Source organism: Polistes fuscatus, unplaced genomic scaffold (genome assembly GCF_010416935.1).
Source record: "Polistes fuscatus isolate 324 unplaced genomic scaffold, CU_Pfus_HIC Scaffold13, whole genome shotgun sequence".
Lineage (NCBI taxonomy): Eukaryota > Metazoa > Arthropoda > Insecta > Hymenoptera > Vespidae > Polistes > Polistes fuscatus.
Window position 1 is genome coordinate 1,719,859 of NW_025113031.1, and position 23,112 is coordinate 1,742,970.

Here is a 23,112-nt window from a genome sequence, read left to right on the forward strand (position 1 = left end):
CGAGACCGCACGTGCTATATTTCGCCTCGGTAACAGTATTATCAAGCAATAAAGAGAGAATGATGTAATTCACGGTTATAAGATTATATTATCAACTAAATTCTATATAACGTTCCAGGTAATGAGAGATACCTCTCCTACGTTTTCATGAAAAATAATAGACAATTTGAAATGTATTATTATATACCGTGCTTGTTATACATTTTTTAATGAAATTTCTTTTCAAGAAAAATAGTATATTAATTGGTCAACCAAAAGAGATAACATTATTTTTTAAATTAATTAAATCGAATGTTTCTATAACGAGCGTATTAAATTTGTATTTTTATATTATTGTTTTAAAATGAATTTTCCTCTATGAAATGAAAGATTATATTTTCATCTTTACATTTGGATTGAAATAAATATCTTTGGTGGAGATAAATTTTCTTCGAACGAAGAAATTAAAAATACTTTTCATCTGTTAATGGTTAAATATCTGTAAATAATATTTCATTAAATATATTATTATGATTGTAATTCGATAAAAATTTTATTATTAGAAACGATCAACGATATTGTGAATTCTTACGAGTCGAAGATATTCTTATATTCTAATGAAACAGATCAATTAAGAATAATTAATAATGAAATATTAAATATCCGATAGAGATATACAATTACAAATTATTATCGTAATTTGATAAAGATATTATTATTTGAAACGATATTTCTTTTTCGATGTACAAGAAATAAATAAAAATAAGGCCAACGATCTTTTTAGAATTAATATACTTGTGTAAGTGAAAAATATTCTCTGTATTGTATTGAAACAGATAAACAATAGGCGAATGTCATCCCCATCGAGAAAGTTTACATTGACTCTGACATAAGCGGGAAGGAAACTTCACGATGAGTTTACTTAGGTGTTTACCCATTGTTTACATTGTATTTATGTTTTTTATTTAACGTAGTAGTTTCGAACGACGCAGAAGATTTGATCTCTTAGTTAGTTTTTTTAGAATAACAAAAAAGAGTATACAATCTTCTTGGTCAAGCTTGAAAATGTTTTATATATATATATATATATTTTGTTTATTCAACGAGTAAACAACGAGATAACGAAATGTTATTTTACTTAATTAAAAATATACGATCTTGTTATATTTAATTACGAAAAGATAAATTATTTTAATTATTATTTGTAGGGAATAAAATAAAATAGAAAATTATATATATATATATATATATATATATATTAAATAACGAGTATAATAGAAATGAAGAAGAAGAAGAAGAAAAGAAAAAAAAAACAAAACAAATCAAATCTTATAAATTTAAATTAATCTTTCTAAGAATTTGAACTTTTCTCGAAAAGAAAAATATTTCAAGTGGCATGTTATAGGACAACAATTTACAATAAAACACAGAATGTTCAACGAATGGAATTTAGGGACCTTAAAACGTTCCGCACGCGGTCTCCGCAACGAGAAACGGAGGCCCGTTTCAATGGCAAGGAGAAACGATGCGTGAAGTTTATACAAGCTCAAAAGCTTTTATTAAAAAAGTTTGCTCTTTCGATAGTTTTCCCTTGGTTTTTTCCTGTCCATCTCTCTTTCCAACTTTTTCTTTATGATTCGTAACAACTAAAACGAACGGAAAGTGGACGAGAGAAATTGTGTTTAATTTCGATTGGCAGATGAATATACAACTACGTAAACGACATCCCTACGAGCATACTTAATTAAACTACTTCGGCCAAATTAGCGCGATAAGCTTCGTTGAATATTTGTTTTCCAGCAGCATGAATTTCCTCGAAACCAAATTTTTCCATGACAGTTTTGCATCGATCGTACCAAACAACGATATTATCGTAACGACTGATATCGAATTCGAATGTCTGCAAAAAACACAATCAATGATTAGATAACCAACGTAATTTCATGTCTTTCGCTTATCTATTTATTACGATTATTAATTCAAATAATCTGCCAAGAGACTACCAAGAGAACAAAAAAATATAATATAATAATTTAATATCAATTGATAACAAACCTCTAACATGACGATGCTCGTTGATATGCTAAAATCAGCTATAGTTAAATTATCACCGGCAACGTAATCATTGCCATTTAAAAAAGCGTTCAATACGTCGCAAGATTTTTCTAAATTTTCTACAGTCTTCTCGTCTAATGTATTTCTTTTTCCAAAAAATATTGGAAACTACGAGATAAGATAAGAAGTGTTATAAAAAAAAATATATATATATATATAAATCATATTATTAAAAAAAACATATTAAACTTACGTAACATTTTCCTATATTATCGTACAACGTGCCTATATCGAAGTATAACCTTTGATCCACTATACCACGTTTTTTTGGATCCTTAGGATATAGCGAATCATCTTTCGCATATTTTTCAACCAAATATTGCATTATAACTCGACTATTAAAATATTATTCAAATCATTTCTTAACGAATTATTATTATTATTATTATTATTTTTATTATTATTATTATTATTATTACCAAGATACAAAATAAAATACTTGCCTTTCCCACAAAACGATATTATTGTCATCGATAGTAGGTATAGTGTGTTGAGGATTGATCTGAAACGAAAGAATATTCGTTTTCGCAAGAAGATTTGTTTAACAATAAATAAAGAATAAAAATAAGAATTAATAAGAGAGAAAAAAAAAAAGAAAAAAAGAGATAAAAGAAAATGGAAAGTAAAAGTTTATATCGAGTATAAAAAGGTACCTTTAAAAATTCTGCCTTCATTTGTTCACCCTTGAGTGGATTGATCGATTTCAAGTTGAAGTGCACACCTATCGCTTTGCCGAGCAATAAAATCATTCGGCAAGGTGGACTCAGTGGAAAGTAATAAAAATCAATTGGCATTTTGCCGTTTCACTAGATCTACAGAGAAAAAGAAAATCCTTTTCTTATTTTTCTATCCTCTCTCTCTCTCTCTCTCTCTCTTTCTCACTCTCTCTCTCTCTCTTTCTCTCTCTCTCTCTCTCTTTCTCACTCTCTCTCTCTTCCTTACTTTTTTTCTTCCTTTTTTAATTTTTATATCCGTTAGCTACTATATATTATTCTTCTTCCCTTTCACAGACGTATACATACACCCAAACGTTTTTCACTTTCCGATAGGCCAGTGGTAGCAGCGAGAGAACAAACGAGATTTTTATACTTTAGCTGTTAAGTTAAGACAAACTTTTGAATCTGGAAAGCCACTACCACCAACCACCACCACCAACCACCACCACCACCAACCACCACCAGGAAAGTAGATGAGAAAACCGCATACGAATTCTTGTCGCGTTTGTACCTTGTGATCCGAGGCTTCAACTCAACGAGTTGTCGAGCTCGGAAGACAAAAGTCGATGGAATTTTATACAGTGTGGCAGCCCAGACTTTCCCCTCCGGAAAGGAAACTCTTTTCGTGAGGAGAAAAAGAAAGAGAAATAGAAATAGAATGAAAGAGAGAGAGAGAGAGGGAGAGAGAGGTTTCTATTCTTTCAAGATAAAATTCTCCAGAGAGAAAATAATTTAATCGACTAAAATAGAATATAGAATAATATGAAACAGTATGAGAAAGATTGCTTTTCAAATTCCCGACCAAATTTTAAATTCTATTTAAATTATTAAACTAATTGACATTCCACTTCCTACTCCTCGTGGTCATTATCCTCTCCTCACTCTCTCTCTCTCTCTCTCGTATGTACGTCGACTACCACTCGTCTTCTAATTTAATTGATCAATGATTATCACCGATACTCGAAATACGTAGATGCCACTCCAATTAATCGGTTTATTATCAACACGCAGGGATTCATCAAAGTATCATCGAGCTAGTCCTATTACTATTCGAAGGGGAAGAAATAAATGGTGAAGGAGGAAGAGGAGGAGGAGTAGGAGGAGGAGGAAAAGGAAAAGGAAGTGGTTGTGGTAGTGATGGTATAGTTAAGGATGAGACACGTGTACGATTCCGAAGCACGACGAACTTACAAATGAAGCTAAGGGTATATTATAGCTTGGATTCATACAATATGCTTTCCTATAAAGAGTTTCCATGACGATAATAGCAAACAACGAAACAAAGACCTTGGCTATTATACTACTCGATCTATCTGTCTCTTACATTAGTCGTCAAAGTTTTCATCCCTTATTCGATCAATAAGTATAGAAATATTTCTATTATTATTTTATCGTTTGTAATATAATGTTTTGTAATTGTGTGTTTTAATCTTATTTCTTTTTTTCTTTTTGTAATCAAGTTATGCTAATGATTTGAAAATTCTATTTGATCGCGTTGTTCAAAGTATCTTCTCAAAGTTAGCTGCTGCTGTTGCTGCTGGCTGTTGCTGGTGTTGCTGATGATGATGATGATGGTAGTGGTCATCTTCAAAGAAAGTCTCTTATATTAGTCGTCAATGTTTTCATCCCTTATTCGATCAATAAGTATAGAAATATTTCTATTATTATTTTATCGTTTGTAATATAATGTTTTGTAATTGTGTATTATAACCTTATTTCTTTTTTTTTTGTAATCAAGTTATGCTAATGATTTGAAAATTCTATTTGATCGCGTTGTTCGAAGTATCTTCTCAAAGTTAGCTGCTGCTGTTGCTGCTGTTGCTGATGATGATGGTGGTGGTCATCTTCAAAGAAAGTCTCTTACATTAGTCGTCAAAGTTTTCATCCCTTATTCGATCAATAAGTATAGAAATATTTCTATTATTATTTATCGTTTGTAATATAATGTTTTGTAATTGTGTATTTTAACCTTATTTTTCTTTCTTTTTTTTGTAATCAGGTTATGCTAATGATTTGAAAATTCTATTTGATCGCGTTGTTCAAAGTATCTTCTCAAAGTTAGCTGCTGCTGTTGCTGCTCGCTGTTGCTGATGTTGCTGATGATGATGATGATGGTGGTGGTCATCTTCAAAGAAATACGTTACTAGATGTATATTTTTGATATTTCGTAGATATATCGCATACGTAATTTGGACGTAGCAGCACTTTACGGGATGGTAACGACGAGACGCCGCACCGGCAAATTATTCAAATGGAAACCCCTTTTGCGGGGAGTCGAATGAAACGAAGACGTTAATATCATGGGGCGTATTCGCGCGCAATAAATAAAGGCAGCAGAGCTCTCTCTCTCTCTCTCTTTCTCTCGGTCGAGGAAATTTCAATGTTAACTAAATATAATTGTCGAAGCAAACAATGACTCCATTTTTCTCTAACTACGGCTGTTCTCTACCAATTCGAATGAGAATCGTTCGAAATTGTATACGGGACAAAATAAGAAGGATAAAGAGATGAGAATGGCGAAGGGTGAAACGAATAAAGGGGATGAGGGGATGGAAAAAGAAAAAAAAAAGGAAAAAAATTGAAGAAAAAGTTTACGTTGAAAGGTTAAGTAAGGTGAGAATTTTCGAGACAACGAATAACTAACGCGCTCTTACAAGAGTGCTTTTAAAGAGTTGCTGACATTCGAGTAGCTAGCTAGCTTGCTAGCTAGCTTGCTAGCCTTCTACCTTGCTTGCTTGCTAGAACGCTCGTTGTTCACTTTTATTTGCAGCTTTCCATTTATCTCAATAAATTTCTTTCGTTATTGTCGCCACCTGGGAGACCTCGACGCGATCTCATTTTCAGCCAACAATTATATGTGAATTATTACGGCAATATAATTGTGATTCACAGCGAAGTGGCACGTCACGGCATGGCACGGCACGGCAGCAGCCGTTTTAAAATGACCCAGGGCTAACATAAGCTCGCATTTGCCCTGCCTGAATCGTCGACGACTATATTCGCGAAACCCTTTTATCCTATTCCCTTTCCTCTCCTGTTCCTCCCCAACTACTTTAATTTTTATTTTATTACACTGGATCGATGTCAAAGCAATGACAATTATCCCCATCCAACCGATTTATCCTTAAAAAGTAGAATCTCTATCGAGATAGACCATTTTTTGTGATTACCAACGAAAACGCAAATGAAAGAAAAGTGCTTTCCAATCTCTGTTGCAAACAAAAACGAAACGATACAAATGCAAAAAGGAAAAGAGAAAGGGGAAGAAAAAAATACCGAAAAAAAAAAGGAAAAAAAAAAAAAAAGAAAATCAAACGAGAGAACGAACAAAATCATCCTAACGAACCACTTTGTAAAATTAGTCGAGGGACTACCGACCAGACAAAAAAATAAAAATAAAAGAGGGAAAAAAAGAGGCAGAAGGAGGGGGTGGGAGATTGGTAGGGAAAAAAAAAAAAAGAAGAAACGTATGATCGAGTTTAATTCGATTATTTTGCAAATGCACGCCTGGGATTCGCGAGGAACGAGCGCTTCAACTCGAAAAGTTTGAAACTAAGCGGCTAATAGCGGTCGTTTATCAACCGACGTTAATTGGAATGCACCGTTAAGCGAGCATGACGATGGCGTGTGGTGTCTCCCTGGTGTGCAAACGCTTTTCCTCATCGTGAAAACAGCGTCCCGAATCCAAACACACTCTATTCGCGTTCTCTACCGCGGACAATGATCAAACGAGATCAAGCATTATTTTTAAAGCAAGAGAAACAAACGTAAAAACCCTTTTCATCCCACCCCCACCCACCCCAGTCTTTTTTTCCACTTCTCTAGGTAAATTTAACGAAAGGAAAGAAGTAAGCAAAAACACTCTCACGATGTTCCTCCTTTGCATTCGACCGATGTAAAACGCGAATTTCTTTCCCTTCTTTTTCCTCTCTACCCCCTTGTTGTCTTATTTTTTGAGGTTCCTTTTTATTTTTTATAATTTTCTTCTTTTTTCTTTTATTACAAACGTTTTACTCAACGTCGGCAATTCAGATCGCGACAAAAATTTGATTTCACGAAGAAAGATCTTATGCCGTCCGAGATCTCGATGGATGATGATTCATTCATTCGCTTCGCGTAAAAACCTAAACGTCTAACTCGCCAAACACGAATGGAGATGAGAGACGACGAAAAAAATAAAAAGAAAAAAATAAACCAAATTACGATTCGATGCGTTCGTAAGTGAAATATATATATACATACCGGTTGGTAGAAGGGTGATAGAAGGGAAAGACGGGAAATAAAATTTGCCAAGGCCCTGTTCTGTTAGTTTTTTGTTTGTTTCAACAACATTTTTATTACCAACGACGGATAAATAGAACTATGGGAAACTGTTGGGTGTCATCATCGATCGGCGTCAAGGTGCTGCCTTCCCTTCAGTTGGCGAATATCGCAGCAAGCAAGCAAGCAAGCAAGCAAGCAAGCAAACCAGCAAGCAAGCAAGCAAGCATGCAAGCAAGCAAGCAAGCAAGCGCCGGGCGTGTCTCTCTTCTCTTCTCTACGAAACGACACTATCGATTAGTCCAGCCGGATCCACTATGATGGAAACTGAAAGAGACGAACGATTCTTTTTCAAATCGTCGAATAAATCACATTAACGTTGTTTCGCGGAAAGGATACGAACGACTATTGGAAAGTATAACTTCGAGAAGAATTGATTACTTTATTCCTACGATGTTTGAACATTTTTCAATTCGTTCACGTTTTATTACACGAACTGCTGCTGCTGCTACTGCTGCTGCTGCTAATTTTCTTATTCTTTTTTTTTTCTTTCGTTCTTTTTTACACTCTTCCTTTTTTCTCCTTCTTCCTTTTCTTTTCTTTACGAACATGATTAACGTTTTAAATTGAGCGTAAATCATGTTAGAAATGTAATGAAATGAAACGAAATGAAATGAAATGAAATGAAATGCGTCTCGGTCCAATCAAGAAAGAAACGAGTTTGTCGAACTGATCTAATTTTTTTCGCAGATTCAAGTTTAGATCAATGAGTTCATTGACTGTAAAACCTTTAGATACAATAATTATTTATCAGGGAGGTAGTATCGATTGCTAAAGCCTTTGAATTATTTCGCATCGGTTGGTCATTAGGTAGTATCCGCTATACTGAATCGAAGTTTGATGATGTACTATAGACGTTGCGTTTAGAAGAAATCGATATATCAAGTGCTATAAACATTTTCCGAATGCGCGCACGATTTCATTGGCACGAAACGAGTGTTATAATATTATTCCGACGACTGGAAGAAAACCACCAAGACTACCATATTATTATTATTATTATTACTATTATTATCGAGAATACGTAAAGTTAAATTCGATATTTTTCAATAAGGTAACGAGGGAAAAGTAAAGAAAGCATAAAAAGGAAAAGAAAAAGGTACAGAAAACTAACGATTGAAATTTTGTTGCCTTTACTCCCCCTTCCTCCCACCCTCCCTCCTCCTCCTCCTCCTCCTCTTCCCCCTTGTGGATATATTATTAGTAAATTAAATTTAATTTCGAAACAAGGTTGTCAGTGGGTAGTAAGAAATCGATATACGGCAGGTGCACAAATGTTTCTCGATATGCGAGTTCATTCGCGCATGCTGTGTGCTCAAATCTCTTCCGTGTTCGAGCTTATTCAGAATTCGTATTCCATGCTTACATACGTGTGGGATACAATATTTACCTGCGGACGGCTTCTCGCAATATTTACTTAATCAAACCAATTCTTTTCCTACCTTTTCTCGTCGAGAGAACTAAAGGCAGAGTGTGCCGCGATTGGTCTCTCTCGCTCCCTTTCTCTCTGTATGTGTGTATGTGTATGTGTGAGCGTGTGTATGTATTGCTTGGGTTACACAGACGACGTATTTGCTTAAATTAGGATATAGTTACGAAAGGAATAGTTGATTAATATACGAATCTATCCGTTTGTCCGTCTGTCTGTGACCAATTAGACGATTATTTAAATTTCATAAACGAAATTTACCATTGTAAATTGCAAGACAATTTTCTTCCATCTATATATATATATATCTTTCTTCGTATTAATTCGCAGATATTTTAGACGAAGAGAAAAAATATAATGAATTGGAGTCGTTAATAATATAAAAAGAATTACATCGGTAGAAAATTTTTCAATAATCCAATTAACAAATCGCTTATCAAATTCTCTGATCAACAAGAAAAAAATAAAATAAAATATAAAAAAATACGAAGAGAGAGAGAGAGAGAGAGAGATAGAAAACTGGGGCACGGAATTAATGAAATATGAAGATATTTCGCTTGATATTTCGATCGAGACGAGATAAAAGAGAATGAGAAAAGGAGAGAGAGAGAGAGAGAGAATAAAAAAAACAAAAAGAAAAGAACGATATATAAAATAAAAAAGAAATGTGAGAAAATGAAAAGACAGAAACGAATTTCTTTTCTACGGTTCCAACGTTCGAGAAATTATTGGCACCTACGTCGCGATTATGGAAAGCGTGACTAGAAGAGTACGTAAAGAAGACAGATTTATGTACATACACACAAACACACACACACACATATATATATATATATATATATACACATGTACATAAATACATATATATCTTTTACTCTTTCTCATTCACTCGGTATCTGGAACGACGAGGATGCTTTTTGAGTCTGAGAAAGAGTCGTCGGGTTGTAGAAGAAGGGAGTATGGTCAATGAAGTCAAAGATGTCACGGTAACAGTGGCAAAGAGGGCGTTAGAATATTTTCTTTTCTAGAAAAGCGTAAAAGAAAGAGAAAGAGAAAGAGAGTAGAAGATCAAAGCTTCCGTCGTTGCTCGTCGTAGTCGTCGTAGTCGGTGAGAAAGATAAAAAAAAGACGAAAAGATGGGAGGAAGAGAGGAAGAAGGAAGAGAAGAAGAAGAAGGAGGAAGATGAGGAGGAGGAGGAGGAGGGGGGGTGGAGTAGAAGTAAAAGGGAGGATGCTCGTAGATCTACGGAATGGAATCGAGAGAAAGACTGGGGAAGAAGAGACGAGCTGATCTCTCGCCTCTTCTATACATCTCCAACGTTCAACTCCCAATTCCAAGCCTCCCCCTTCCTTCCTTCCTCCCGCCCCCCTCTCTTTCTCTTTCCCAAACCCCTTTCTCTCATTCCATCTCTTTCTCTTTCTCTCCCTATCTCCGTCTACTTTCCTGACTCGCCACCCCTTGGTAAAGCTCGTGTTGTCACTCGAGAAGTAGCAAAGACGTTACGAGTTCCAACGAGTTCTGAGCAAGTTAGAAACATCTTGGAAGTGGTAGGCGTTAGTCTCCGTCAGGTTTCGCGAGTTGCCACCGTGGGGATTGCTTGTAACGAAGCATGCTCGTTATACCTCCTTCTCCTCCTCCTCCTCCTTTTCTTACCCTAGACACCCTACATTTCTCTCTCTCTCTCTTTCTCTCTTTCTGTTCGTTGTTACGAACAGCGTGTAAAAGCGTATAGAGAAGTAAGGAAACGAGCTTTGAGGAGTAACAACGTTTTGTCCTAATTTACAAGTACCCGCTTGAATCAGCGCGATAAACGTCGAATCGAATACTTCTATCCTTCTTCAACATTATCCTATTTTCCTTCACGCATACACAATGAAGAAATCCCCTTTCCCTTTTAGAGTGCACGTGTAAATTCGCGTGAGTGTATACGCGGAACGTATACCCGTTTACGTGTAAATACGTGTGTTTACCTTATAGTCACTAACCCATTCCCCCTTTACCCTTTCCCGCCCATCCCCCACCTTTATCCTATTTCTCTCTCGATCGTTGTACGTAGTTCGACTGGAATCGAGTAGAACTTGAGAAACCTTTTTCAAGTTATTCCACATGCTAGACTCGAAACGAGTATATATATATATCTATCGTTATAGGAACTATATATGTTTGTATGGGGGAATCCGAGAAAAAGACAGTCTCAGACTTTAACTTACTGAATTATAACGAAATTTTTCCTTTCTTTATTTCTTTATTTATTTCTTTGTTTCTTTCTTTCTTTATTTTCTTTTACCTTCTTCAAAAAAAAAAATAAAAACTAAACATAACTTTTTCCCCACAAAGTTCGTAGCTAGCTGTTCAAAGTGTTGTTCCGATAATTCTCAACGAGATATCCTCCGAATTTACTTGGCCGTTCGATATTCGTTTCGTTCGGGCCACTTTATTATTACACTCGGTCTTGAATGAAAAAAAAAAAAAAACAAAAATGGAAAGAAAAAAAAAATAGATAAAAAATGAAATGAAATAAATAGATCTCACGAGACTATTATTCGAAGATAGAATTTTAGAGACGACAAGGAGGATGATAAAGGATTGGTATCGATAAACGTTTCAAACGAAATGCGGTGAGTTTGCTTGAAGAGGAATAGTAGTAGTTGAAACAGCAACCGAAGAGGAAACAGTTTAAATGGGAAAAGGGTTGAAAGGTGGATGGGCTTCTTCTATCTGCGTTGACCATACACCGTACTAACGATTACTGATGGCTACTATATCATCGAGAGTTCACACCTAATGTCTGCACTCAGTCTTAAACGCCGATGGAACGACGTGTTCTGGGAATCGGGGATGAACTAGAATATATCTACATATACAAACACACGCACACGCACCCAAATATATATACACATATATAAATATATTTTAGATGTAGTAGACAACGGCATCTCTACATTTCTATTTACGTATACATATATATGTATAATACATATGAATACACACGGAGTGATATTAATTTTGACTAACGGTCTGCTAACGTTTCCATTTTCTACTAGAACAAGAACGAACGCACATTGGCCATTCGCGTTAACGGAAGAGCCCGTGTAGAATGCGGGAAAAGGGGTCTGGCTTTCGAGTGTGTTGCAGTTGGAAAAGGTGAGGGCAAGAGAGGGTAGTGGAAGGAAGAAGAGGAAGAGAGGAAGAGGAGGAGGAGGAGGGGGAGGGTGTGCGCGAAAATGCAGCCGCGAGATGCGGACGATTTTGTGCAGGCTTGTCCGTAACGGTGGGTATGACGCGCGATGAACCAAAAGCACACTCGATGTGTACGCGTTTCGAGCCTTTAGGTCAACCAAGCGGCAAATCCAAAAAGAGAGACAAAGAGATGTATATATATATATATAGATAGAGAGAGAGAGAGAGAAATTAGTAACAAAATAGGTGGACGCATAGTACAAATTATTCTCTCTCTTTCTATATATATATATATATAATATATTTCTCTTCGTCTCTTTCTGTAACGTGCCAAATGCAGCCTCGTTAAACGTATCAAATGCAGATCCTACACTTTGAGAAGGTAGGGTATGTTGGGTGGGGGTTGCATAGGGGTATGGAAGAGGTCTAAGCGAGCAAAGCATGATCATCAAAGAGCATCAAAATTGCTTAAGGGTCTGTTCGATGTTAACAGAGGCATTGCATTAGGATAGGAAACTTTTGACAGATTCTACTCACATTATGCTCGTCATGTTGACGAAAAGTGCTTAAGCTAAGTAACTACATCATGGTATAGCATGTTCGATTAATTAAGTTAAGACTGCATATACTAGCGCATAATGCGATTCGTATGGTCGATTAAAAACCGACGCATAAGCAAGCATACGTAAGGCTTACATGCAACTTAAAATATATATATCTCGATGAACGGTGCACGTTATATGCGTGAAACGTTCGGGTCGTTAAAGGGTGCATAAATAATTCGCGGTTGGAAAATAATGCGAAACGTTATCGCATCGGATCTTAGATAATATTTCGCATCGTCGCAATGGCTTCATTTCGTTCACGTGAGTTTCTCTTTTTATCGATCTAATGCAATTTTATTTTTTCTTTTTTCTTTTTTTTTTTTGCCTTTTTTCATTTTAACGATCTATAGTACACACTACGGTTTAATGTCTTCGTGAAAATGTCTCGTTAATGATATTTCTATCGTTTTTTTTTCTTTTTTTTTTCTTTATAACACGTAATGGAAACTTAAAATCGATTGTTTCCAATTGTTTATTTCTTTCAGATTTTTTATTAACGAGAAGTAATGGAAATAAAAGAAACGCACACGCGCACACATGTGCACACGTACAAATAAAAATTATATTCAAAAATTCAACACACTAACTCTCTGCCGATAGAATAATTTTTCAATTGGTTGGTAGAAACACGCGACGAGGTGTGAACGTAAACGATTTGCATACTACATCGTGAATTGCATAAAACATATAGTAAATCCGGTGGATTTTACGTTTTATAACCAGTAGACAGAATTATTATGGCGTTAAACCTACTCTACTCTTCTTTCCTTTCGTCTGTTTTCCTATTTCTTTCTTTCTTTTCTCTTTTTTCATTTTTCGTTTTTCCTTATTTCTTATGTTTCTTCTTTATTTTTTTTTATTTTTTGTTATTTTATTCCGTTTCTTTTTCTCTCAACTATTATTTTTCGTTTCTTCGTAATTTTTTTTTCTCTTCTTTGCTTTAAGCAATAGTAACGTGAACGCTGGAGTCGGCTAAAAACTTTTCTCCATGTTCGTATCCGCATACGCTCTCCTCTTCTTCTTCTTCTACTTCTACTTCTACTTCTACTACTTTTATTTTTCTTCTTCTTATTTTTCTTTGTGTTACCCTTAGCGACTCATATAGCTGTCGGTGCTTTATTTTCTTACTACGTAAAAAAAAAAAGAAAAAGAAAAAGAAAAAGAGAGAAAGAGAGAAAGAGAGAGAGAGAGACAAAAGCATTATAATCCGGAAGAAATCAAGCTAAAAATTTTCTCTCTCATAATTCATATAAAAGAATGATAAAAATAAACGATCCACAAATGTAATGCAACGAGGAGAGATAGAAAGAAAAGAAAAGAATAGAAACAGAGAGAGAGAGAGAGGGGAAGAAAGAAACAAAGATGAGAAGAGAAGATTCGGTAGGTAAATGCAATACATATACATATGTATTACATATATATGAGAAGAGTTTCTTTGACCCTTTGTCGTGTAGAAGTCTGGTCCGTAGTAGAAACAACGTGTAATATGATTTTGATGCTTTAGAAAACGCTTGAAGCAATTACGAGAAGAAGAAGGAAGAGAAAGAGGAAAGAAAAGGAAGAAGAGTAGGAGCAGGAGGAGAAGGAACAGGAGGAGAAGAGGGAAAAGGACTAGAAGGGAAGGTTAAAATTCGTTCGTCCCACAGGATCATCGTTGGAATACGTTACGGAGTGATGTTAAAATCTCATGGTTTTATTGCAAATTAAGTGAGGACACGGGTAATAGAATTTCGGGTTAATTTCACTCGCCGAGAGGAAGGAGAGAGAAAGGGAGAGAGAGAGAAGAGAGAGAGAGAGAATATGTATATCCCATACTCCCACTACTACCACCACCACCACTTCTTGAAACATCCGGCCGCGTTAATACGAACTTTACCTTGAAAAGGTGCTGGATTCTCATGGAAAACGATTGTGAACGTCTCGCCAACCCCTCGAGCACTGGAATTATGACGGAAGCGGATAACGGGATTTCAACGAAATTTAAGATTTAAACTGTGTACCTTCTCCTACGTCAAAAATATCTACGTATAAGATTATGATATAAACTTTCAACTGAAACGTTTCATCTATCTATCTATCTATCCATTTATCTATCTATCTATCTAACTATCCGTATCTTTCTCTTTCTTTCTTTCTTTCTTTCTTTCTCTCTCTCGCAGTCATTTCGTCTCACTACGTGCGGGTTTTACGATGAAATCGGATAAAGAACGGCTTCCACTCCGGCTTGTAAAAAATTTTGTTAAGGCACGTGGCCCCTGCAACCAACTCAAAAAAAAAAGAAAACTTATTTTCCGAGTTCTATCTTCCTCTTTCTTACTTCCTCTTTCTTACTTTTCTTTTTATCTTCTTACTCTCAATCGCATTACCAACATATGTATAATATATATATATATACGCTCGTATACGGGTTCTCACACGCGGAATACCCTCTGCTGCGAAAAATTCAGTCGTTTCTCTATTTTATAGGTCGACATCAGAAACGTCGACGTGTTTCTCGTGACCGTGTAAAGCCAATCCTTATTTCCTATATCTATGTACTTTTTACCTTTCTCTCTTTCTCTTTCCCCATCTGTTTCTTTCTTTCTTATACTTTGTCTATAGACTACAATGATGTTTTCGTATTACCTACTACGGACAAACAGGTGTATATACCTTTTGACAGGAACTACAAGAGCCACTCCTCTATAAATTACTTCTTTCCTATAACAATGATAGCCAATTGTACCAGCAATTCTTGAGTAATTCGGTATCGACGTTTGTCCACTAGTTTATGATCACCGATGGTTGTATCATTCAATGAAAACTCTTTTCTTTTTCCTTATATTTATCCTACTTTTTTTTTTTTCTTTTCTCTCGGATATATATTTTCTTTTTTTTTTTACTTTGAATTCGATCCGAGTAACTCGATTTATTTCTTTCATTCGCAGACACTTTTCTTTGACTTTTTTTCTTCTTCTTCTTCTTCTTTTAACATTATCGTCATTATCAGAGATATTTATTTTCTAATCTATCGATCATTATTATTATTATTATTATTATTATATTTCGGATATATAAATACACTTAACTCGAAACTCGTGAAATTTCATAAAGGATCATGCTTCATAGTACTACCACCCCACCGGTTTTACTATTCGAAGCCTCGACTACGCAAACACACGTTAAGCTCGTCTTCCTTCATTGAATACAAACTGTACATAACCGAAAGCTATGATAACATCAGGAACAACATCAAAGACGAAACAAACAACGCGTCTTACCATATCCTAACATTCATGATTCCAAAATTTCAATTCGCTATTTCCGGAAAGATTATTTTCATTTATTCTTTCCTATTTTCTTATTTTTATCACACACACCCTAAATCAATTATTTTTCATACTTATTATACAACTTACTATTCGTACTATACGTAGACCTATCAATCTGTTCATGTTTTATAATAATAACATTTTTTAAATTATACGTTTTTCCTCTTTTATACATTTACCATTCATTCCCTTTTCTTTTTCTTGTTATTTTAAACAAATTTTCCTTTCTCTCCTTCATCGTTCATAGATCAAAGAGAATAGACATTGAATAGAACTACCAACGATTATTTCTATCTTGCGGATCGTTTCGAAGCTATCGTCAAAGTTAAAAACAGGTAAACTAGATATAGAAGAGTTTATCGTGGAGAAAATCGATGCAGAACCCGTTAAAGGATTGATGAACGAACCCGGCTAGCTTTTCGCGAAGCTTCCTTAACACTAAAGTTTCGTTTAGTTGACCTTTTAGACTATATACTTTAAAAGGGTTTGTAATATATATATAAAGAAGAGAGAAAAAAAAGGAAGGAAGGAAGGAATTTCGTTATGGTGATAGTGGTATGCTGATGGTGGTATGCTGATGACGCCGAACGATTATCAATCGCAACTTGCCAAAGAGAAACACACTCTCTCAACGGGTATACACGAAATCGTTTCAAACGATTAGGTGTATTATCCTAGAAAGCAGGATCCTACTTATTCCTTATCTTCATCGTCCGTACCCTTACCAACGAGCCCAACGTCTTAGTCGATATCGTTCATTAAAGCAGAAAGTTAGGAAAGAATGAGAGAGAGAGAGAGATAGCAAGAGATAGAGTGAGAGAGAAAGCAAGCGTATCGTCTAACAAGATGCCGAGCATCATTTTACTTGCTATCGTCCTCCAACAAAATTTCCTCGCCATTCTGGAAATACTTTTAAACCGGCTAACAGAAGGAAGAAAGAGAGAGAGAGAGAGAGAGAAAAAAAAAGATCCCTTTTAAATGGACTTTCACGCTTGATTAATGATATACTAATTAGTAAATTAACTTCTCTTAAGATAAGATAAAAAGAACACACCCCGCCCTCCCCAACTCCTACATTTTTCTTCTCACAATTTATGAAAGATAAGTCTTATATTCCTTTACCTTCCAGTCATTACGAATTGATTTTCATTAGTTTTATTTCGAAAGAAAAAAATGATAATATACGAGGAAAATATATAATATAAGGATAAATAAAATAACTTCATAATCGAAAATGAACTTTCGAGACGACAAAAATTTGTAATTAACGAATCCACTAATTATGAAAATTAAATTCCCCGGCAAAACTACTTTTCCTCTCTTTACGGAGTTCCTTACTAGACAAGGGGAAAATAATAATCTATTTATGAGATACAAATGTATGCATTGTTTGGAATCGTAGCTAATTGATTCTATTTTCTTCTAGACGAAGATTAGCAATAAAAATAACTACGTTGATGTTTAAACCGACGAATGCAATTAACTCCGACGTGAAAACGTCGAAACACGCGAGAGAATGCAACAATAACCCCGTCCCTTCTCCTCCTCCTCCTCCTTCTCCTCCTCCCCCCTCCCCCTACTACCACCTGCGTCGACATTAATTTTCTTTCATTTCCTGTTTCGACCGCAGCACGATCTCTTGCGGTGTGACGGTAACTCTCCCACCCTTTTTCCATTCTCTCCCAACCCTCCTCACCTCCTCATCTCCTCCTCATCACCTCCCCCCTCCTCCCTCTCTCTCTCTCTCTCTTTCTATTTCTCGCCTTCATTCACTTTTACCCTCCGTCTTTTTCCCTCTTTTACTCTCTTTACTTTTGACATTGTTCTCGTGTAGGTTTAGTATAACTTTGCACGCATGCAAGTACTATTATAACGTGCACGCACGCAGGTAGGTACGTACATGACGTGGGAACGTTAATGTTTCATCATACAGTTAGACTCAATGCGACAACATCGTCGAGTAACTACGTGATGACGACAACGACGAATAAGGAGGAAGGAAGGAAGGAAGGAAGGAAGGAAGGAAGGTTAAAGAGAAGAGGGTGGAAAGAGAGCAGCAACGAAAAGGGAAAGTGGAGAAAAGCCGCATCACGTGTTTCTCGAAGGAAGGAAGGAAGGAAGGAAGGAAGGAAATGGTGGAACACTAGAAGGGGTACACTTAATTTCTGCTTAATAAAACGTGTAAAACGTTAGACATAAAAGTGATAATATATCTTGTATATGTGTATATATGTATATAGGATGTCCCATTTAAATCGAACTACTTGACTATCTTTGAAATTGTTGTAACAGTAGAAAACAATGTGTCAGATAAAATTGATATGGTTTGTGGGGACACGTTATTAGATATTATTAATTTTCTTATAGGTGGACGCGTATTGGTTGCGCATCTAATAAATGAAATTTAAGATTATAACACATTCGGATTCTATGTGGCATTTTTATCATTTTTCTGTAATTATTTAATCATTTCTGCGTAATGATGACTTTGAGGGTACAATTTTTATCTAATATTATTTACATATATACATATATATGTGTCAAGTGATAAAAGGTAATCCAAAAATCGCGTAACAAGTTAACAAAATAATTACCAATAAAGATTGATATTTATTAAAGGATATATAAACGTGAATCATGATAAAAATTACTCAACGAATAAAATGTTTTACATTAATTTTCCTAAGAAAGGAAAACGAAGAAGAAAAAAAAAGAAAAAAAGAAAAAAAAAAAACAGGAACACGACAAACATTAAATACTATTTTTCTTCGCGGGCGACACAAATTAGCGCGTAATGTTTCTGAAGGAAAAGAAGAAAAAAAGGTAGAAAAAAAAAACAAAAGAACAAAAAAAAAAAACGGAAATAAAAAGAAAAAGAGAAAAAAAGTAGAAAAAAGGAACGAGAAGCGAAGGGGGTAAAAAAAAAAACGCAAAAAGAAAAAAAACAAAACAAAAAAAAGAAGAAGAAGAGAAAAAAAAAAAAAGGGGAAAAGACGAAGGGTTAATTCTGTGGGCCTGTTAGAAAGAGAAAGAGAGTGTTTACTACGTTAGCTACTCGTAGATGGAAAAAGAAAGAGGCGCATTCTCGAATAATACACCTACGTGCACACGTATTATAAGCAAACCCCCACACACCCCCACACACACACACAAGGTTAGATATCGCGCGTTCCCTCGCGAGGTATAGACCCCACACGGTGGGCGAGAACCGTAATGGGTTGAAGAGAGTAGTCGAAAGGGCGCAGTCGCGAAGCCGGAGAAACCCTCGACCCCCGGCCACCACCACCACAACTACCTAACTACCACCACTACCAATTCCCCTACCACCACCATATCACCAGTACCATCACCACTAGGAGCTAGAAACTAGGAGTAGGAGTACAAGCAGTACTACCACTACCACCATAAGCAGTTCCACCACCACCACCATCACTACTACCACCACCACCAGCACCCCACCACCATCGGAAACAGCAGCAGCAGCAGCAGCAGCAGCATCGCCGACGACGAGCGTCGAGCGGCGTCGGCGTCGACGTCCTACCGGCGCGACGGGAGAATCTCGTCGTTTCCTACCTTGCGAGAGAAATCGAGTCCGACTCGTGCGGGGGTGCGGGCCGCACACGGTTCGCCGGAAAAGTCCTCGCGGAAATATTCTCAACGACCTTTCGATAAAAACCCTGGAATATATATATATATACATATATATATATATACGTCATATATACAAGTAGTATAACTACCAATATTATTGGCCGCCGATCCAACAATTTACAAGTTTGGCACCGTTCCTTGTTTTTTTTTCTTTCTATATACATATTTATATACGTACATATATACATATATATATATATATATATACATATATATGTATATATATATATATACATATATACATTTATATATATATATATACTAAATGTATAAATATATGTATACAGAGACGAATGTATACGTGCATATACGTAGGTGTAATTTCTCATTTCATTTCTTTGATCGCTCGTGTTGCCGAGAAATAAATTTTCCCGCGTCCGATTTGATGAAGGAAGAAAGATAAGGGGAAAGACAGAGAGAGAAAGAGAGAGAGAGAAAGAGAAAGAGAGAGAGAGAGAGAGAAAGATAATCACAAAGTGAAGTAAGTAATCGTCGTGATTCGAGAAAGGGAATTCCCTCATTGGAGAGAGACCTTCTATTCCTTCTATTCCTTCGAGAAGATAAGATAAAGGTGAGAAGGTCAGAAAAAACGAAAGAAATAAAAAGAAGAATTAAGGTTTGGATTATAAAGGAAGAAGTATTTCTATGCGCGCGTTCTGTGTCCTCGTTCGTCGTCCTGGTTTAAAAGAAGAAGAAGAAGAAGAAGAAGAAGAAAAAGAAGAAGAAGAAGAAGAAATAACGAAGAAACCAACTGAAGGAAGGAAGGGAGGAAGGAAAAGGGCACACAAAAGGGTGTCACTAAGAGATTTTACTTCACGACCAAAGCAAACTTTCCTACTTCGAAGTTTTCAAGGTATTACCAAAAAGGGAAGCAAATAAAGAAAGAAAGAAAGAAAAAAAATAAAAAAAGGGTAGTAGTGCGCGTGTTTGTGTGCGTGCTCTCGATAATAATGGCCAATAGCGATTGAATATCTTCGCAACAATCTGCGGACACGTAAGTGTTACTCGAGCGTTAAGTTACATTCTCTGCCGTTGATTAGCTGGCTGAGAAAAGGATGCGGGTTTGAATTCCGTTCGAATGAAACTTAGAGAAAGAGAAAAAGGGAGGGGGAGAGAGAGAGAGAGAGAGAGAGAGAGAAGGTAAAAAGAAAGAAAGAGAGAAACAGTATTCTGCGGGAAGGACATTTCGTCGACTTTACGAGGGTTTTCAACTCGTTAAATCGCACGGACCTACTACGAGACTACTCCCCACTTTCAACCCCTAACCCACCCCATTGAACCTTGCAGTTTCGTTTCTACGTTTCCCGTTCCCATTGGATTTATCGATCGAGCAGCGACTTTAGAATGACAGGATTTCGATTTAAGGCCTCGCGATTTAAATGCCATTCAACGACGTTATCTTCGTAACAGTCGACCCTCCCACGGTTTTATCTACCTTTACCTATCAACTATAAATACTATGTCCACTTTAGGTCAACATATTCTATCCATTTTTATTTTATCTTCCAACCATTCTCTCTCTCTCTCTCTCTTTTTCTTTTTATATCTCCATTTACTTTCTTTCTAATAGGATACATAACTCATTGATTTTTCGATATCCCCCAATGGTATTCTCGAGAAAAATATTTCCGAAGGAAAAGCAAATGCACCAGAATCGACCTACCCCCTTGGGTAAAACTATATTCGAGTTAGGGAAAGGGAAAGAGAGATGGAGGAAGATAGATAAAACAAAGTTTAACTGGAAAATAGTATTTGCTTTAATCTTCTGTCGAGGCATTTATTAAAACCACAATAATAAACGACGGTATAATTCGAACATCTTTCTCGTTTCAATCTGTATTAATAGTCTTTACGTTTTCGCTTTAACTACTCTAATATACGTGTAGGATATTTTACATGGACCAAAATAGAAAGAGATGGATGAAGACTAACGGAGATTAGTAGAGAAATAAAGGGAGACAGATAGAGATAAAGAGAGAGAGAGAGAGAATTACAATCGTGTTTGTGCATACGAACGGATCTGCATGTTTCCTATTTATAGGAGTTATCTTATCGAACATTGTGTTTCTACTGTCACCGTTCGTTTGGACATGATGACGATAACAATGCCGATCCCGAACGCAAAAATTCATTATACCGTAATCAGAATCGTATTTTCCACCATTTCCCATTTTATTTCCCATTGTATTTTGTATTTTTTCGATAGACATTTAATTACTTTTAACTCGGCCAACCGATGAAAGGGAACGGAATGTAATGATCAAAAATGATCAAGGCAAATTAAAATGAAAAAGACAGAGAGAGAGAGAGAGAGAGAGAGAGATAAAATTCATTTTATAAACAGATACAGAAACGTTTCCAAGCTCGATTCGATGAATTCCTATAAAGGGAAGGGGTTGGAGAGAAGAGGGTTGTAAAGTTATGCCGATCCATTTTAAAAGAGTAAAATCGCTTTGATCCCCTTTACTTTGATTAGAGATATATTTAACTTTGGGTTCCGCTAACGTGGTCTAAGCTGGATTTTCTCTGAATTTCAAATACAGCCCTACTCATTCATTTGGCCTTTTCCAACCACCCCTTTTCTCTCCTACACCCTGTCCCCCCTGTCCCCCCTTCCACTCCACAATCTCCTCATCCCCCTTAGGGGCGTTTCTTGACCCTTTTGCTGCTCGTGCTTAACTGGAGTAAAGTTTAACTCATCCCTAGAAGGACTAATTTTCTTTTACTTCGAAAGACGAGTCTTCTCGTTCGTTCGTTCGTTCGTTCATTCTCGTTTGAAATTTTCTTCCCTCTGAGAGGAAGCTGAAACAACGGTGGAAATAAAGAAAAAATGAATGAATGGAAATGAAAAATAATACAAAAAAAAAAGAAAGAAAGAAAAAAGAAAAATAAAAATAATAGAAAAAGATAGAAAGAAAGGAAGGAAGGAAGAAAATAAAAAGAAAAAAAAATAAAAAGGAAGGAAAGATTAAAAGAAAGAAAATAGAAACACGGTGAGAATTAAATAGATGGAAAGAGGATATGAGAAATGAGATAATCGAGTATTATTAGGACGCGAACAAAGAACTGATACAAAGGGTCAGTGCTTGTAAGAGTAACAGAATCGTGTAAGGGTTGGTTGAATCGTAACTTTATGGATTATAAAATTCATAGGTTATCTCTCGTCTTAACGTTTACCATTATCTTCGAACATTACCGTCCCGTATTACTCGAATAAAGTTTGATTTTTTCCTGGTTATTTTTTCGTTGTTTTTTCTTCCTTTCTTTATCTCATGACAATAAGGTAGTAGAACATTTTGTTCTATTTCACAAAGAGGACCTTACTTACGTTTTCTTTTCTAAAACCTCGCGTTACGTATTATATTCACCACCAGCAAGCAGCCACTTCTTCTCGTAAAACAATCGTGAAATTCTTGAAATATATTATGGTGAAGTTGGTAATGGTGGTGGTGGTGGTGGTGGTTTTTTTGTTCTCTCTTTCTTCTTATTCTTATTCTTCTTCTTGTTCTTTTTGCATGTTTTTTTGACGAGTAACATTAATATTTAAACAAGCACGTCTCGTAAAAGCTGCTTTGACTGTTAAGAAAGTTTAACGATTATAATGTCGTACGATGAAGTTACACGATGTAGAAAAGTTATGGGTATAACTATTTGACAGGTAGTTTAACCTTTTAAGTAGATAAAAGTTTAATTATAGCTCCGTCTGGATATAAAATAATTGTCTATATCCTTAATGTTAATACTTACGTTATTATTTGCTTTTTATTATTAATTTAGATATCTCAATTATCTTCTTATTTTATTT

At 35.8% G+C, this 23,112-nt stretch overlaps 2 protein-coding genes across 3 annotated transcripts in view; one reads left to right on the top strand and one right to left on the bottom strand.

The window, feature by feature from the left end:
* Positions 1-23,112, bottom strand: part of LOC122513927 — a 48,440-nt gene that overhangs the window by 9,422 nt on the left and 15,906 nt on the right. Inside the window, exons 2-6 of the mRNA XM_043630462.1 lie at positions 2,748-2,906; positions 2,538-2,596; positions 2,288-2,429; positions 2,035-2,202; positions 1,726-1,879 (exon numbers count right to left, since the gene is read on the bottom strand). Of these exons, the coding sequence (XP_043486397.1) occupies positions 1,726-1,879; positions 2,035-2,202; positions 2,288-2,429; positions 2,538-2,596; positions 2,748-2,888 (664 nt within the window). The 5' untranslated portion in view covers positions 2,889-2,906. The remainder of the gene's footprint in view (positions 1-1,725; positions 1,880-2,034; positions 2,203-2,287; positions 2,430-2,537; positions 2,597-2,747; positions 2,907-23,112) is intronic.
* LOC122513963 (acid sphingomyelinase-like phosphodiesterase 3b) overlaps positions 19,137-23,112 on the top strand; it is a 34,001-nt gene continuing 30,025 nt past the window's right edge. For both annotated transcript variants that reach the window (XM_043630519.1, XM_043630515.1), the window contains exons 1-2: positions 19,137-19,430; positions 19,595-20,301. The gene's annotated coding sequence lies outside the window, so the exon portion shown is untranslated. The remainder of the gene's footprint in view (positions 19,431-19,594; positions 20,302-23,112) is intronic.